We start from the raw sequence: 16,057 nt of genomic DNA, 5'->3' as shown, positions 1-16,057 counted from the left end.
TAATGTTGTTCTTGCCAGAAGCAGAGGAGGAACAGAGCCTCATCAACTTAGGTGAATTTCCTACTTGTCTGGACTATGATAGACTTGTGTCCATTGAGATGAGGAACCATGAAGCCGGGAGACTCAAGGGTGGGTTGACCTGTGTGCTTTTGGAGGAGTGAATAAAAAGTAGAAATTCCATTGTGTGTGTGTGTTCATTGCGGGTTTAAAAGGAGGGGGAAGATGCTTGGGATTCTGACTGTCAGCTGGAAGCCTAGACCCCTGTGTCTGATGGAGGAGGGGTCCAAGGGTGAGGCCTCCTGGGTCTCTGGAGAGGAGGGATGGTGGGGGTGTGTGCAGGATAGAATTCCTTGGGCTGCAGTCCAGTGACTTTTAAGAGTTTTGCCACCCTGGAGGAGGTGAGGTGGCCTAATAATTGTTTAACCTTGTGGGCTGTGATAGTAAACTTCTTAGCTCTAGAACTAGCGTGGCCCATAAATGCCCCCAGTCTGTTCAGCATGTCTGCAGCCATGGCCTTGGATAGACCCTTCTCATCCTGACTTAGGACCTGGTCTTTGGATCTGCTTGACTACTGGACTCACAGCAAACGTGATGCAAGCAGAGGCTTGACAAGTGCTCATGGACTGGGATGATCTCTCTTGCTGCCCTGGGGACCCCTGCCACCATGCCCACATGGGGAAGTCCAGGCTAACCTGCACGGTGATAGATAACGTGTGGCCCAGCCAGCCAGGACAATCCTCTTCAATGCAGAGGATTGAAGTTCAGTCCCTGGCGGGTATCGAAGATCCCAGATGCCGCCGAGCATCTAAGCCTGGGAGCTGCAACTAGAGTGTCCATGTGCCGCAAAAGGGATCCTGCATGACTTATTAAAGATATTGTGTGCCACAACTAACACCCAATGCAGCCAAATAAATATATATAAGGATGTTTATATAGGCAATTATTCTAAGCAACTGCGGTTTGGAGGGGCTTGTTATGTAGCCAAGTATTGATACTGATACAGCCGTGTCCCCTCTCTCAGGAATGCAGTCTCTTTCTCCCTCTCAATGTGACTCAATGATTAAAATCTGAAGATCTGCCACCTTTTAGCTGCACGATCACCAATGTGATATTCCTTCTTGAACCTCAGATTCTTCTGAAAACAGGATAGTGCCTATCACAAGGAGTAGCGGTGAAGATTAAATCTGTCATTTTCATTTCATGGCCCTCAGAGGTCATGTTGGTAATGAAGCCTGTCTGGTAGGGGTTGGAGGGGGGGCCATAGGGGGCCAGACTGCTCTTCTTGAGCCCCTCCCCCTGGGGTTTGCTAGGGCCACTGAGGGGTACTATAGTTCCTTGCTCCAGTGAGGTTGGCTTTAACTGTATGATTTCCTTACTCCATGGAATGTTAGCACCAACGCAGGGACCTTTGGTGCATGTGGTTTGTGTGCGCATGTCATCTGCCGTTAGACAGACATTCGCCAGGGAGCCACAGATCTCAGAAGACTGTAACCCCATGGAGTGGAGGAGAACTAGAGTCCCTCTCCCAAGCTGCAGCCAAACCCACCAGCGCACAGCCAGAAACAGAGGTGCCCTTAGGAATGGCTACCGAGTAGGAGAAAGAATGCTTCTTGACATGTCTCGATTTGGGCATGGTTTGTTACACACTACTACAGCATCAACTGACTAATACAACTTTGTTGTTTTAAGCTATTGAGATTGGAGACTTATTTGTTACTGTAGCATAATCCAGTCTATCCTGATAGATGCCAAAGTCTAGTGCCTTCTAACTAATGGCTACTCAGTAAGTGGCCGCTGTTAGGATGGTAACTATTTGCTCAGACACACTGTCTCCAGAACCAACAAAGTTTTAAAGTTGATAGTGTGTGTACTCAGTCACTCAGTTGTGTCCGACTCTGATCTCATGGACTATAGCCCACCAGGCTCCTCTGTCCATGGAATTCTCGAGGCAAGAATACTGAAGTGGGATGCCATGCCCTCCTCCAGGGGATCTTCCTGACCCAGGGATTGAACCCACATCTTCTGAATTGGCAGGCAGATTCTTTCCCATCTGAGCCACCGGGGAAGCCCCCTTAAAGGTGCTAGGCACTGAACTAAGTCCTTTTCTCATTTTCCTTCATTTGACTCTTAAGACAGCCCTTTGAGGCTATAGCTGTTAATATCCACAGTTTACAAACATGGAAACTGATGTTGGTAACCTAAAAGAGGTTAATAAGGAGAGCTGTGCATGGACTCCAGAGTCTGATCCTCCCAACTGTTTGACCAAAGGCAAGTGACACCACAATCTGTGCCTCAGTTTGTTCCTCTGTAAAATGGGTACCATTTGAACTTCACAGAGTTGTTGTGATTACGAAATGAGCTCTCCCATGGAAAACACTTAGCACAGGGACCCAACAGGAAGTAATCCCGTAACAAAAGGTAGCATCTTCCCTCTCCTCATTCCAAAGAGGGGGTTCAACAGGGTTGAGACCCTTGCTTTTTGCATCCCATCTCCCTGAAATGCATCACATCACAAAGACTCAGGCTTGTTCTGTTGATTCGTTTAATTTATAGACACGCGGGAAGCTAGCGCTGAGAAGGAATGGAGACCAAACACCACATGGGCCTCAGTTCTTCACTCAGCTTTGCCAGAAGCCTGGGGGCTTGGAAGACAGCTGATCTTCTTGATGGTCAACAAATGAGAGCCTGAGGGCACCAGGGTCCCAGGCTTGATGTGGCAGGCGTTCTCCGTAGCACATCCCCAGAAAGCAAATTTGACACCTGCTGGAGGGGATTTCAGACTAGAATCAGGATCTCCAATGCCTCCCGCTCCCAATCCAGGGGTCGTGCCCCAGCCACCTTCCTCCATTTCTCTGCAGCCACTTTCTCCCTAAGAATCTGCAATAATGAGGCTCCAGCTCTGGGGCCCTCTGGGAACCCTGTGCCCTCCTCCCGAAATCCAGGTGCCCCTCACCAGGGTGCATGAGGCCAGTCACGGTGACACAGCGGGTTTCTTCACCAAAACAGAGCGTTTCGTCAGTCGGGGTGCATGTTTCCTTGAGGAAGGTGGAGCAGGAAGGACACCGAAGGCCATTCTTTGTCAGATTTCTCCTGAACGCTGGGGAGGAGGGTGGAGGGTAAGGTGCAAGGGGACATTAGTCCCTTTCCTAACCTTACAACCAGCACAGGGACACCGGTCGCTAACCTACACTGCATTTTTAGAAAATAATATTTATTTGACTGGATCTTAGTTGCGCCCTGTGGAATCTAGTTCCCTGACCAGGGATCACAACTCTGCAGACGGAGCATGGAGGCTTAGTCACTGGACCACCAGGGACTTCCCTGGACACTGCAGTTTACAGGAGAAGAACCCAAGGCTCAGTGCCAGGAAGACGCTTGCCCCATGACAGCGCAGGTCAGTGACAGGTGCTCACAGCTGGCTCTGGCAGAGGAGGGGTGGGCAGGGCGGGACTCCAGCCGTGGGGCTCAGCTGGGGCTTACCAGGCAGGGGGTCCTTGTTGCAGCCATTGCTCTGGCAGCAGTGCGTGTCGGACCCCATGTAGTTCTCTGGAGCCACGGTGAAGGAGAGGAACGCCGGGTCACACTTGCTGGATTTCGAGCACCCCTTGTAGCTGGTCACGTCCACGGAGCCCTCTGCATCATGAGGGTGGACAGAGGACTCAGGAGCCCTGGTCTGGACCCTGGTCCCGGGGTATTTCCATCACCTTACAGCTTCCCCAGCCCACTGCTGTCTAGAGAGGCCTCTTCCATCTCCCCAAAGTCATACACCCTTATCTGTCTGGGGCAAGGCCTGAGGGTTGAGTATTGTACCCAACCCTTCCTCCCTCTGCCCCCAGCTGTGTTGGTCTCTCCTGAGGGTCCCTTCAGCTCCACAGCCACCTCGCCGCCATTCTGTAAGGGTCACACCTGGAGAGGTCTTTTCCAGGCCACCTACGACTACCCCCTGACCTGTGTGAAACGGTCTCTTCCAGCCTTCAGCCCTGCCCTGACCCCTGGAATTCCCTGCACCAAATCCTAGGATGCAGCCCTCAGCCACCGCCCTGTAACACCTGTCTCCTTCGTCTAAGTTTTCCCGGGTCACTCCCCAGACTTCCTACCTATGGTCTCTTGCTGCCCTCCTTGGCTATTCTCAGGTCTTGCCTGAAGCGGCCTCTTCCAGTCTCCCTGGCCTTCCCCCTCCCACCAAGGTTGGTCTCCTCCAGCCCTAGGGTTTCTGCTCTGTACCCCAAGTGCTTGGGTGAGTGGGTGCTCAGTCCTGTCTGTCTCTTTGCAAACTCATGGACTGAGTCCTTGGATTATCTGTCCTTATCTCTCTCTCTGTTCTAATACTGGGGCTTCCCAGGTGGTGCAGTGGTAAAAACCCCCACTGCCAACGTAAGAGACACAAAATACTGGTTCAATCCCTGGGTTGGAAAGATCCCCTGGAGGAGGAAATGGCAAGCCACTCCAGTATTCCTGCCTGGAAAATCCCACGGACAGAGGAGCCTGGTGGGCTATACCTGATTACAGAGTCAACCTAATCACATTCTTTGCAACTCACCCCAGTCTTCTCTACATCCACCCCTACACCTTTTGCATATTAGATTCCTGCCCCCCACCGTGGAGTTCACTCTTTCCCTGTGTCCTTTCCTAATCCCTTCTTGCCTAAGAAATTCTCTATATCTGCCCCTCCCCCATCACGTCTTTGGAGTCTCATTTTCAGAAATCCTTGGCAACAGTGATTTCTGTCATTCCACTGGATTGTCTTTCCTCCTTTCCCTCTTTCCTGCCCCTTCTTCACTCAAAGGTTCCTCCCAGTGCGTGGTAGTATCTGCTACCCTGAAAGCACCCCCACCTCCCCAGGATCTGACGCTATTCTCTACCCTCTTACTATTGTTAGTCTCAGTCATGATGACGACGCAGGTGTCCTCGTCCAGGGCGCAAGGCTTCATTTCTCCAATACATATGGCTCCATTCCTGATACACATCTCACAACTTAGTGGGTACCCTGAGGTATAGAGAGAGAGGCTTTAGTCCAAGTGGTGTGGTCTCTGGGCCATGACTTCTCAGTCCAGAAGGGGATGGGGACGGGAGTCTGAAGGAAGAGGGAAAGGTGTCTCCCTGGTTATTCATAAGAGGGACATTGCCCACTGAACAGGGAACTGTCTGAAGCTCCGTCAAATATGCTATGGGTGCCGCCAGCAAGGCTGCCTCCAGGGGTAGACAGCAACTCCATCAAGGAGCAAGTTTACCTAATTACAGGGTTGGGGAATTTGGACACTAGGGCCCTCTGAGAAAGCTGGAGGATAGTAAGGAGTCCTGCTGAAGGTTTCCATGCCTTTTTTTTTTTTTAATTTATCCTTTGGTTTTCTTTTTTCTATTTCAGGCCATGCTGGGTTGTCCCTGCTTCCTGTGGGTGTTCTCCAGTTGTAGTGAGTGGGGGCGACTCTCTCGTTGAGGTGCCTGGGCTTCTCGTTTGGGGTGGCTCCTCCCATTGCAGAGCACAGGCTCTAGAGCATGGGCTCAGCAGCTGTGGCGCAAGGGCTTCGTTTGCCCAAAGCATGTGGGATATTCCTGGACCAGGGATCGAACCCATGTCCCCTGCGGTGGCAGGCAGATTCTCAACCGTTGGACCACTGGGGAAGTCCTTCATGGACTTCTGTGAGCCTTCAGGTCCAGCTGATTCTCAGAAGCGGGACCCTCTGCCTTGTGGGTACATTTAAGTCTGGTAGACAGCACAGTTGCTCAGGCAGGGGTACCTGAGGCTGGGATCTGCAACCCAGGTCGAGAAGGAAGATTGAGCACTAGGAGAATCAGGGCCTGGCTCCTTGGTCCTGAGAGAGGAGGCAAGTGGGGCCCAGACACAGGGGAACTGGGTCCTGGGGAAAGTGGAGTTGCCTGAATTGCATCTAAGGAAAGAAGACACCAGGGACCTGAACTCCTTAGAGTTCTGGGAGAAAGGAAATCTCTCCCCCTCACCTCACTTTTCTTTTTTCTAATCATACTCTCATCTGAATTCCTAGAATTCAGGTGTTTTATTCTGAGACACTGTCGGAGGGAAGGGGAGCAGAACCCATCCAAACCCTTCCTTTTTTCAGAGATTTAAACCCACATGTTTTTGAACTCTTCTTCCCTTGGGAACCCAGGCTTTCTCTCTTTTACCCTCTGCCTTTTCCATGAATCTGAATTCCCAGGACACCTCCTCTTTCCCCCTGACCCTCAAGGACCTGGCTAAATGTTCCCCCATAGTCTTCATTTCAGGACTCCAGGAGTCCAGACCCCTAGTCACTTACCCAGACCCAGGAGGGTGCAGAGCAGCATGGAAGCTAGCAGGAAAGGCTCAGGTTTTGTGGAAGGCTTCATGATGGTTGGATGAGTGAAGATGCAGTTCCAGGTCCCGAGCTCATCTTATAGGCAGGTGAGAGGGGGCGGGTCTGGATCTACCTTGCCCCTTGGCTATGAAAGATGATGTAAGATCTGAGGGTAGGTCTCTGTAGCTGAGTGGGGGAGGTGGAACAAGAATCCAAAAGGAACGTGGGCATCTTGTGCTCAGCCCCCTTCTCCATGGGGACCCCAGGAGTCTGGGCTTCCAACCCTCTCTCCATCTGGTCTCACCCCCTTCATCCCCCCATGCCCCCGCCCCCCCCCCCTTTTTTTTCTTACCTGAAGCCCAAGATCAGAATCAGGTAGGTTATTTTGTTTCCTGCAGGATAGAACAGTGCTAGGACTCAGATTCCCGCTCCCTTGTCTCTCTTCCCAAGGAGGTGCCCAGTGTGGTTGAGGCCCTACCAGGGAGCGCCCAGCAAGTCCAGGCTTGTTCTGGCAGGGCATGCTCGGCTTAATACCCGCTTTTCTGTGTTTGGTCTGTCTCCAACTCCAACCCCACCCCAAGATGCATTTCTGGGTCTCTCGGAAACTGAACAGAGGGGTGCTTGTCATTGGGCCAGGATGGGCACGGTACCAGATGCCCAGAAACCGCATTGGAAAGCTGAGGCACGGTTGGAAGCACTCCAGGTTGGGTGTGTGTCTGGTTTGGAAACATACTTTGTATTTTATTGAGATCCTTTACCTCAGGCACATGATCTTGAGAGATCAGAGATTTTGTGTCTGTGTGTGTATTTTTCACGTGTTTATGTATATATTTTCGTGTGTCTGTGTGTGTATTTTGGGGGGTGTAATTTTACGTGTGTGTTTGTGGGGGGTGGTGGGTGTGGCTGTGGGGAGGGTATCCAGCCATAGGTCGAGGGGCTCCTGTTGCGGTAGGCCCCTGGCTCCTTGCAAAAATCCACTCAAGTTTTCTGTCCTCTTGCTTCCCAGGCTTCAGTCGGGGGGCTGAGGTTGGTGAATTTCTTCCGGGGACCAATCTTGAAGGCCTCGTGGGTTGCTAGGATACCCTGGTGTGAAAGTTATCAGGAGGAAGGGGTAGAGAGCTGTTTGGAGAGAGGGAGGCGGGAAAAGATCGTTGCTAGGGAACTCAGCGCCTCTCGCAGCTCTCTGGCAAGACGCACTAGGCCTGTGCAGTGGGGACGTGGCCCCTTGGGCGCAGCGGTTCGAAAGGCCGGAGCCTTGTGCGCTTGAGCAGTGAAGGCCTCCCAGGGCGCAGCCGCTGTGAGCAGCCTAAACTCAGCCCTGCCTGCGCTTGGTCAGGCGAAGGCCACATGAGGGTAACATGCCCGAGATCGGCCTCTGCTATGTGGTGTCCGGCAGCAGCCAGGACTTTGTGAGAGACTGGCATGGAGGAGGCTGGAAGAAGTGAAGGAAGTCGTGAAGGGGCTCTGGGAGAACTTTTGGAATCTCAAAGGTGTTGAAAAATAATCCGTTATCTGGGCTGCCAAGAAAAAAAGTTTATTGGGGTTCTTAGGAATTAGAATTTGGGAGACACAGATTCCCGTAAAATTTAATAGTGTTGGCAGACCGAGTCAGGGGCTTATGAGTACTGTGGTCAGCAGGTTGTTAAAATTATGTGGAGAGAATTATAATTGACTGTGATACATGTAATATTTGATACAAAGAAATGTCTGACTTTAAAGAAGCTGTCATGAGTTACTGGAGGGTAAGGGTCTGATAGGCATCTTGAGTTTCTGGCATATAGTCTGGATGCCTGTGTGAATACAGTAAGTAGTCAAAAGGTCAGATTCCTTTGTGGCGGAGACCTGATTGGTCAGAAATGGCTACTCAGAAAATGTCAGCTATTACAAATGTAAATATTTGGCCAAACACATTCTCTCTGGAGCCACCACTGTCTTAATAGTGCGTTTGTTCAGTCACTCAGTTGGGTTTGATTCTTTGTGACCCATGGACTGTAGCCCACCAGGCTCCTCTGTCCATGGGATTCTCCAGGCAAAAATAGAGTGCGTTGTCATGACCTACTCCAGGGGCTCTTCCCCAGCCCAGGGACTGAACCCCCATCTCCCTCATTGGCAGGCAGATTCTTTCCCATCTGAGCCACCAGGGAAGCCCCTTCAAAATGCAAGTTACACCACAATCTGGGGCTCAGTTTATTCCTCTGTAAAATGGGGGCAATACTTTCAGCGTCACTGAGTTGTGATTATGAAATGAGGTACCGCATGGAAAACATTTAGCATGGGGACCAGGCAGGAAGTAATCCCTCAAGAAAAGGTAGCATCTTCCCTTTCTTTCTTCCAAAGAGACGGTTCCCAAGGGTTCAGACGCCTGCTTCTTGCATCCCATCTCCCCGAAATACAGCACATCACAGACTCAGGATTGTTAACTTGTTTAATTTATAGACACATGGGAACTGTAGCAATTTCTAGAACCATAGCTGAGAAGGAATGGACACTGAACACCACATGGGCCTCAGTTCTTTACCCAGCCTTGCCAGAAGCCTGGGGGCTTCAAAGACAGCTGGTCTTCTTGATGGTGAACAAACGAGCGCCTGAGGGCACCAGGGTCCCAGGCTTGGTGTGGCAGGTGGTCTCCATACCACAGCCACGGACAGCAAATTTGACACCTGCTGCAAGGGATTTTAGACCACAATCAGGATCGCCAGCCTCCCTCCTCCTAGTCCAGGGTCATACGCCCCAGCCACCTTCTCCCCCAGATCTTTGGAGCCACTCTCTCCCTTAGAATCTGGAAGCATGAGGCTCCAGTTCTGGGCCTGTCTGGAACCCCTGTCCCCCCTCCCGAATGCCAGGTGCCCCTTACCAGGCTGCACCAGGCCAGACACGGCGACACAGCGGGTTTCCTCGCCAACGCAGAGCGCTTCCTCACTGGCAGTGCATGTTTCCGTCAAGGCAGCGATGCAGGAAGGACAGCGAAGGCCATTCTCTGTATGGTTTCTCATGAATGCTGAAGTGGAGGGTGGAGGGTCAGGTAATTGGAGACGCGAGTCCCTTTCCCAACCTCCCAACCCCTCAGCGGACAGCTGTTGGTAACGGACACTGCATTTTCAGAAAACAATGTCCATTTGGCTGTGTTGGCTCTTAGTTGCGCCCTGTGGAATCGAGTTCCCTGACCAGGGATCCAACCCCTGCAGAGGGAGCATGGAGGCTTAGTCAGTGGACCACCAGGGACGTCCCTGGACACCGCAGTTTACAGAAGAGACCAAGGCTCAGCGCCAGGAAGACGCTTTCCCCGTGACAGCACAGGTCAGAGACAGGCGCTCACAGCTGGCTCTGCGGGGGAGGGGTGGGCAGGGCGGGACTCCAACCGTGGGGCTCAGCTGGGGCTTACCGGGCAGGGGGTCCTGGTTGCAGCCATCCTTCTGGCAGCAGCGCCTCCTGGAGCCCATGTAGTTCTCAGGGCTCACGGTGATGCCGAAGAGTCCTGACTCACACTCGCTGGATTTCGCACACCCCTTGTAGCTGGTCACTGCCAAGGAGGCCTCTGCAGGATGGCCGTGGGCAGGGGGCTCAGTGGCCCCTGGTCTGGACCCTTGCCCTGGGGTGTCTCCCCAACCTTAGAGTTGCCCCAGCCTACTGCTTTCTAGAGAGGTCTCTTCCAGCTCCCCAGTATTAGACTCCCTTATTTACCTGGGGTGTTGTCTGAATGGTTTATTAAGTATGGAACCCCTCTTCACACTGCCCCAGACTCTGCTGGTCTCTCCTGAGTGGCCCCTTTCAGCCCCACGGTCACCCCACTGCCATCCTGCAGGGCTCCCACCTGCAGTGGCCTTTTCCAGACCACCTGTGATTAACCCCGTGCCTGTGCAAAATGGTCTCTTCCAGCTTTCAGCCCTCCCCTGACCCCTGGAATTCCTGCCACCAAATGCTGGGATGCGGCTGCCATCCCCGCCCCCTGTAACACCCATTTCCTTCTGCACCTAAAGTGGGCTCTTCCAGGTTTCCCAGGGTCACTGCCCAGGCCTCCTGCAAACGGTCTCTTGCTGCCCTCCTTTGCTGCTCTCAGGTCTTGCCTGAAGTGCTCTCCTGGTCTCGCTGGATGTCCCCCTCCCCAGCACAGAGTGGTCTCTTCCAGCCCTAGGGTTTCCACTCTTCACCCCACACTCATGTGGGTGCAAGTGTGCTCAGTCGTGTCTGACTCTCTGGGACCTCACAGACTGAGTCCAGGGATCATCTGTCCTTATATACTGTCTCTGTATGCCAGTACTGGGGCTTCCCAGGTGGTGCAGTGGTAAAGAACCCCCCGCCAATGCAGGAGATGCAAGAGACGTGGGTCCATCCCTGGGTGGGAAGATGCCCTGGAGGAGGAAATTGTAAGCCAGTCCAGTATTCTTGCCTGGAAAATCCCATGGACAGAGGAGCCTGGCGGGCTACAGTCCATGGGGTCGCAAAGAGTCAGACACGACTGAGCTCTCACCCAACTCAACCAGCTGCTGTATCTCCCTCTTTCTCCTGTCAGGAAAGGTCTCTTGCAGCCTGCATCCCTGGGAGATCACTTGCGCCCCCAGAGAATCAAATTGATCACCTTCCTTGCAACTCACCCTAGCCTCTTCTTGACACCTACCCCTCCACCTTTTGGATATTAGATTTACCCCCCTCTGGATTTCTTTCTTCCCCTGTGTCCTTTCCTAATTCCTTCTTTGGTAAGAAAGTCTCTATATCTGCCCCTCCCCTGTCCTCTCTTGGCGTTTCATCTTCAGAAATCCCTGGTAACAGTGGTTTCTGTCATTCCATGGGATTCTCTGTCCACCACCTTTCCCTCTCTCCTGACATCATCATCACTCAAAGGTTCCTCCCAGTGCATGGTGGTATCTGCCACCGTGAAGGCACCCCCCGCCTCCCCAGCATGTGATACCAGCCCCTGGCCTCTTACTTCTGTTGGTCTCAGTCACGACAGCGATGCAGGAGTCCTCATCCGGGGCGCAAGTCTGCAGTTTCCCAGTGCAACTGGGACCGTCACCGACACACACCTCACAGCTCAGTGAGTATCCTGTGGTATAGAGAGCAGGGGTCTACTGAATGCTGGTATAGTCTTTGGGCCACAGCTTCCTGGTCCAGAGGGGAATGGGGCAGAGGGGGGATGTGAAGGAAGAGGGACAGGTGTCTCCCTGGCTATTCATGGGCAGGACATTGGTTGCTGAGCAGGGGTCTGTCTGAAGCTTGGCAGGGATACCATGGTGCTGTGAGCAAAGCTGTTTTTGGGTTGGGGGCGGAAGCAGTTCCGACCAGGGAGCAAATTTACCTAATTACAAGGCTGGGGACTTTGGACGCTAGACCCCCTGAGCAAGCCTGGGGACAGTGCGGGGTCCTGCTGAAGATTACCATGGAGTTAAAACATTTTTCTCATCTTTTAGTTTTTTTTTTCTTCTATTTTTGATTTGCTGGGTCTTCTTGCTTCCTGTGGGTTTTTCTCTAATTGTAGCGATTATGGTCTAGTGTCTAGTTGCTGAGCTTTGGCTTCTCATTGGTGGTGGCTTCTGCTGCAGAGCATGGGCTCCGAAGTTGTGGTAAAATGTCTTAGTGGCCCCAGGGCATGGGGAATCTTCCTGGACCAGGGATCGAACTCATGTCCCCCATTTTGGCAGGCAGATTCTCAACCACTGGACCACTGGGGAAGTCCTTCATGGAATTTTGTCAACCTTTAGGTCCAGCTGGTTCTCAGAAGCGGAACCCACTTCCTCGTGGGTACCATGCTTAAGCCTTGTAGACAGTGGAAATTCAGGCAAGAGTACCTGAGGCTGAGATCTGCATTCCAGATGAAAAAAGATCAATGACTAAGAGGAGAAGGGCCTGGCTCCTTAGTCCTGAAAGAGGAGGAAACTGGGGACACAGACACAAGGCAACTGGGTCCTGCGGGAAAATGGAGTTGCCTGAAATGCATCTAAGGGAGGAGGACACTGGGAAGCTGAACTGCTTAGAGTTCTGGAAGCAAGGAAATTTCTGCCCCTTGCCTCATTTTTCTTTTTTCTAATCATACTCTCATCTGATATTCTAGAATAAAGGTGTCTTATTTTGAGATACTGCTGGAGAGGAGAGGAGCAGAGCCCATCCAAACCCCTCCTGTTTCAAAGATTCAAAACCACACATTTTTTAGCTCTTCCTCCTTTGTGGACTCAGGCTTTGTCTCCTCCTTTGCCCTCTGCCTTTCTCCAAGAATCTAAATTCGTGGGACACCTCCTCTTTCCCTTCTTCCTCGAGGATCTGGCACAGTGCTCTATCAGTTCAGTTCAGTTCAGTCGCTCAGTCATGTCCGATTCTTTGCGACCCCATGAATTGCAGCATGCCAGGCCTCCCTGTCCATCACCAACTCCCGGGGTTCACTCAAACTCACGTCCATCGAGTCAGTGATGCCATCCAGCCATCTCATCCTCGGTCATCCCCTTCTCCTCCTGCCCCCAATCCCTCCCAGGATCAGAGTCTTTTCCAATGAGTCAACTCTTCGCATGAGGTGGCCAAAGTACTGGAGTTTCAGCTTTGGCATCATTCCTTCCAAAGAACACCCAGGACTGATCTCCCTTAGAATAGACTGGTTGGATCTCCTTGCAGTCCAAGGGACTCTCCAGAGTCTTCTCCAACACCACAGTTCAAAAGCATCAATTCTTCGGTGCCCAGATTTCTTCACAGTCCAACTCTCACATCCATACATGACCACTGGAAAAACCAGTAGTCTCTAACAGTGTCAAAAAACAGTGCTCTATAATAGTCCTCATATCGAGTGCCCCAGGAGTCCAGACCCCTCGTCACTTACCCAGACCCAGGAGGGTGCAGAGCAGCGCCGTGGCCAGCAGGAAGGTCTCAGGTTTTGCAGATGGCTTCATGATGGATTGGTGAGTGACCCTGCAGTTCCAGGTCTCCAGCACTTATAGGAAATTGAGAAGGGGTGGGTCTGGACCCACCTTACCCCTAGGCTAAGAAATTGTGTTTGAAGACCTAGGGGCTGGTCTCTATGGTTCTGAGAGGGAGAGGCAGAACCGGAATCCAAAGGGAACATGGGCATCTTGTGCCCAGCCCCCTCCTTCATGGGGACCCCAGGAGTCTGGGCTTCGAACCCTGTTTCTGTCAGGTCTCACCCACTGTGTCTCTTTTTCTGATCTAAAGCCCAATATCAGAATCAAGTCGTTTTGTTTCCTGTAGGTAGAGCAGCTGCTAGGACTCAGAAATGGCCTCCCTTCTCTCCCTTCCCAAGGAGATGCCCAGTGTGATTGAGGCCCTACCCCTATAGGAGCGCCCAGAAAGTCCAGGCTTGTTCTGCGGGGGCATGCTTGGCTCATACTCCCTTTTCTGTCTACAGCTTCGCCTCCACTCCAGGATGCACGTGGGTCTTTCGGAGACTGAACAGAGAGATTCTTGTCATTAGCCCCGGATGGGCATGGTAGGAGAAACATGCCCAGATATTTCACTGGAAAAGTGAGACATAGTTGAAAACAGTCAAGGCTGGGTGTGTGTCTGGTTCAGGCACATACTTTTGTGTTTTATTAAGGTCCTTTACACACTCTGTCTACCTCAGGCATGTTCTCCAGAGGTCAGAGAGTTTTTTCGTGTGTTTGTGTGTGTTTATGTCTGCGTGTGTGGTGGGCGTTATGAAAGTAGCCAGCCATAGGTGGAGGGGATCCTATTGCGATAGGCTCCCGGCCTCCTGAAAAAATCCACTCAAGTTTGCTGGCCTCTTGCTTTCCAGGCTTCTGCTGGGGCGCTGAGGATGGTGAATTTCTGCTGGGGACCAATCCTGCAGGCCAAGCCCGGTGCTAGGAAAGCCTGGTGTGAAAGTGACCGGGAGGAGGGCCTAGAGAGCGGTTTGGCCAGAGCCAGGCGGGAAAAGCTCGTTGCTAGGGAATTCAGCGCCTCTAGCTGCTCTCGGGAGAGACGCACTAGGCATGCGCAGTGGTGACGTAACCGCAGGCGCGCCGCGGTTTGAGGGGCCGGAGCCTCGTGCACCTGCGCAGTGAAGCCCGCGTGGGGCGCACCAGCTGAGCCTCCTAAACCCACGCATTCCTGCGTCTTCTTGTCAGGGGAAGCCCACAAGAAGTTGACGTGCCGGAGATCCACCTCCGCCATGTGGTGTCCTGCAGTGGCCAAGACTCCTTAAGTGACTGGCGTGGGGGAGGGTGGAAGCATAAAGGAACTCGTGAGGCGGCTCTAGGAGAAAGTCTGGAGTCTCAAAAGTAACATAATCCGTATCCGGGGTGCCGAGAAGAAAGAGCTTGATTGGTGTTCTTGAGAATTGCAGTTTGGGAGACACAGATTCCGGTAAACCCTTGAGTGTTGGCAGAGCCAGTCAGGGGCTTATGAGGACATAGGTCAGCACGTTGTTAAAGTCCTGTGGAGGGAATTCCAGTTGACTGTGATACACGTAAAGGAATATTTGACTTTAAAGAAGGAGCTTTCATGAGTTTCTGTAGTGTAAAGGTCTGATCAGTATCTTGAGTTTCAGGCACATATTCTGGATGCCTGTGTGAATACAGTAAGTGGTCAAATGATCAGATGCCATTGTGGTCTAGATCTCCAAAGTCAGAATTCCTCAGTGGCCCCACCCCCCCACCCTGGTCCGTCATCTTAGAGAACACTTTTAGCAATGCTGACTTCATTTTGGTTTTCCTTTCACGAAGGAGACTTTGTGGAATTCTAAGGAGGGTCATGGGAGAATTTCTGGGAGGCCATAAGAGTATTCTGAAGAGATGTGGAATAGAGAGAAAAGGAGGGAGGGGGCGCTTCCTGGGAAGGATCAGAGGTGAATTTCCAGAGGAAAATGTTGTAGGGGACTCCAGGCAGAGTGTGGGGGGATTTATTATTTTTTTAATGAAAAAAATTGTTTATTTAATTTAATTAAAATGAAAGAAAGTTAAAAGTTCAGTTCCAGTTAATTAGTGACATTTCAAGTGTCCAGTAGCCACATGTGCTTAAAGGTTACCATACTGAATAGTGCAGCTTTAAAGAATTTGTTAGTAAGGCAGAGAAACTCCACATATTGAAAGAGTTTTAAAGTGTTCCCAATATATTGTTTATGCTCTATAAACCGACTATTTATGCATTCCCCTTTACACTTTTCAAAAGTACAATAGTAATGGTGAGGGTGAGGTGAGTGTTAATCACTCACTCACATCCCACTCTCTGTGACCCCATGGATTGGGGCCCACCAGGCTCCTCTGTTCATGGGATTTTCCAGGCAAGAATACTGGAATGGGTTGCCATTTCCTTCTCCAATTATTATTTTAACACTAAAAGCATTTTCTATTCGGGTACAGCCAATTAACGATGCTGTGATAGTTTCTGATGAATAGTGAAGGAATGTAACTATTGTGTACATATATACACGTACCCATTCTTCCTCAAACCCCAGAGTGTGTGGGGATTAATAGGGAAACTTAAACCTGGGGAATATCAGAGGGTTTGAGAGCACTCTCAGATTAATCTGAGAGCTGCGGACATAGCTCTATCTCTGAACCCTAATGTTCCCTTTCCCACTCTTTTCTCCAGACTTCTGTGTAGAAAACCTGAAGGCGGACACTTACTGTAAATGGTGGGCAGCCAGGGCAGGCGAGAAGACCATCTCTATGCTCCAGGCGATTCTATGCAGCTCCCCCCTATCTTTTTTTTTTTTTTTTTTTGCCTCTCTGCTATGTGGCATGCAGGGTGTTAGTTCTCTGACCAGGTACAGCACCCGTACCCCAAGCAGTGGAAGCTCTGAGTCTTAATCACTGGACCTGCCCAGAGCAGTC

General features: G+C 51.5%; 2 protein-coding genes across 5 annotated transcripts; both read right to left on the bottom strand.

Annotated features, from left to right (window-relative positions):
* Window positions 1-2,525: 2,525 nt before the first annotated feature.
* LOC138418953 (phospholipase A2 inhibitor and Ly6/PLAUR domain-containing protein-like) lies at window positions 2,526-6,803 on the bottom strand. Of its 4 annotated transcripts, none has more exons than XM_069550977.1 (6): window positions 6,643-6,803; window positions 6,273-6,435; window positions 4,871-4,987; window positions 3,481-3,633; window positions 2,954-3,097; window positions 2,526-2,763 (listed from the first exon to the last, which is right to left on the bottom strand). In XM_069550977.1, exons 2-6 carry the CDS (start codon window positions 6,340-6,342, stop codon window positions 2,615-2,617), a joined length of 633 nt encoding a protein of 210 aa, XP_069407078.1. In that variant the 5' UTR covers window positions 6,343-6,435; window positions 6,643-6,803; the 3' UTR covers window positions 2,526-2,614. The 4 variants fall into 4 exon arrangements, with proteins under 4 accessions (XP_069407078.1, XP_069407080.1, XP_069407081.1 ...); XM_069550979.1 differs by having other exon boundaries at window positions 2,526-2,760; XM_069550980.1 differs by having other exon boundaries at window positions 2,526-2,760; window positions 6,273-6,476; window positions 6,643-6,754.
* Window positions 6,804-8,699: 1,896 nt separating this feature from the next.
* Window positions 8,700-13,159, bottom strand: LOC138418506 (phospholipase A2 inhibitor and Ly6/PLAUR domain-containing protein-like). Its single transcript, XM_069549923.1, has 5 exons — window positions 13,090-13,159; window positions 11,215-11,331; window positions 9,673-9,825; window positions 9,145-9,288; window positions 8,700-8,950 (listed from the first exon to the last, which is right to left on the bottom strand). The coding sequence occupies exons 1-5, from the start codon at window positions 13,157-13,159 to the stop codon at window positions 8,835-8,837; spliced, it is 600 nt and encodes a 199-aa protein (XP_069406024.1). The 3' UTR covers window positions 8,700-8,834.
* Window positions 13,160-16,057: the final 2,898 nt, after the last annotated feature.

This window comes from Ovis canadensis, chromosome 14 (genome assembly GCF_042477335.2).
Source record: "Ovis canadensis isolate MfBH-ARS-UI-01 breed Bighorn chromosome 14, ARS-UI_OviCan_v2, whole genome shotgun sequence".
Lineage (NCBI taxonomy): Eukaryota > Metazoa > Chordata > Mammalia > Artiodactyla > Bovidae > Ovis > Ovis canadensis.
The sequence above is the reverse complement of the archived record's forward strand: the minus strand, read 5'-3'. Positions and strand labels throughout refer to the sequence as shown.

Excerpts from the sequence above, each read along its gene's own strand:
- LOC138418506 (XM_069549923.1), bottom strand. The coding sequence starts at position 13,159 with ATGAAGCCATCTGCAAAACCTGAGACCTTCCTGCTGGCCACGGCGCTG. Across the intron at positions 11,332-13,089 it reads CTGCACCCTCCTGGGTCTGG|GATACTCACTGAGCTGTGAG; the intron begins GTAAGTGACGAG and ends TCTATACCACAG. Across the intron at positions 9,826-11,214 it reads CGTGACTGAGACCAACAGAA|AGGCCTCCTTGGCAGTGACC; the intron begins GTAAGAGGCCAG and ends GCCATCCTGCAG.
- LOC138418953 (XM_069550977.1), bottom strand. The coding sequence starts at position 6,342 with ATGAAGCCTTCCACAAAACCTGAGCCTTTCCTGCTAGCTTCCATGCTG. Across the intron at positions 3,098-3,480 it reads CAACAAGGACCCCCTGCCTG|CGTTCAGGAGAAATCTGACA; the intron begins GTAAGCCCCAGC and ends CCTCCTCCCCAG. Across the intron at positions 2,764-2,953 it reads GACTGGCCTCATGCACCCTG|CAGGTGTCAAATTTGCTTTC; the intron begins GTGAGGGGCACC and ends AATCCCCTCCAG.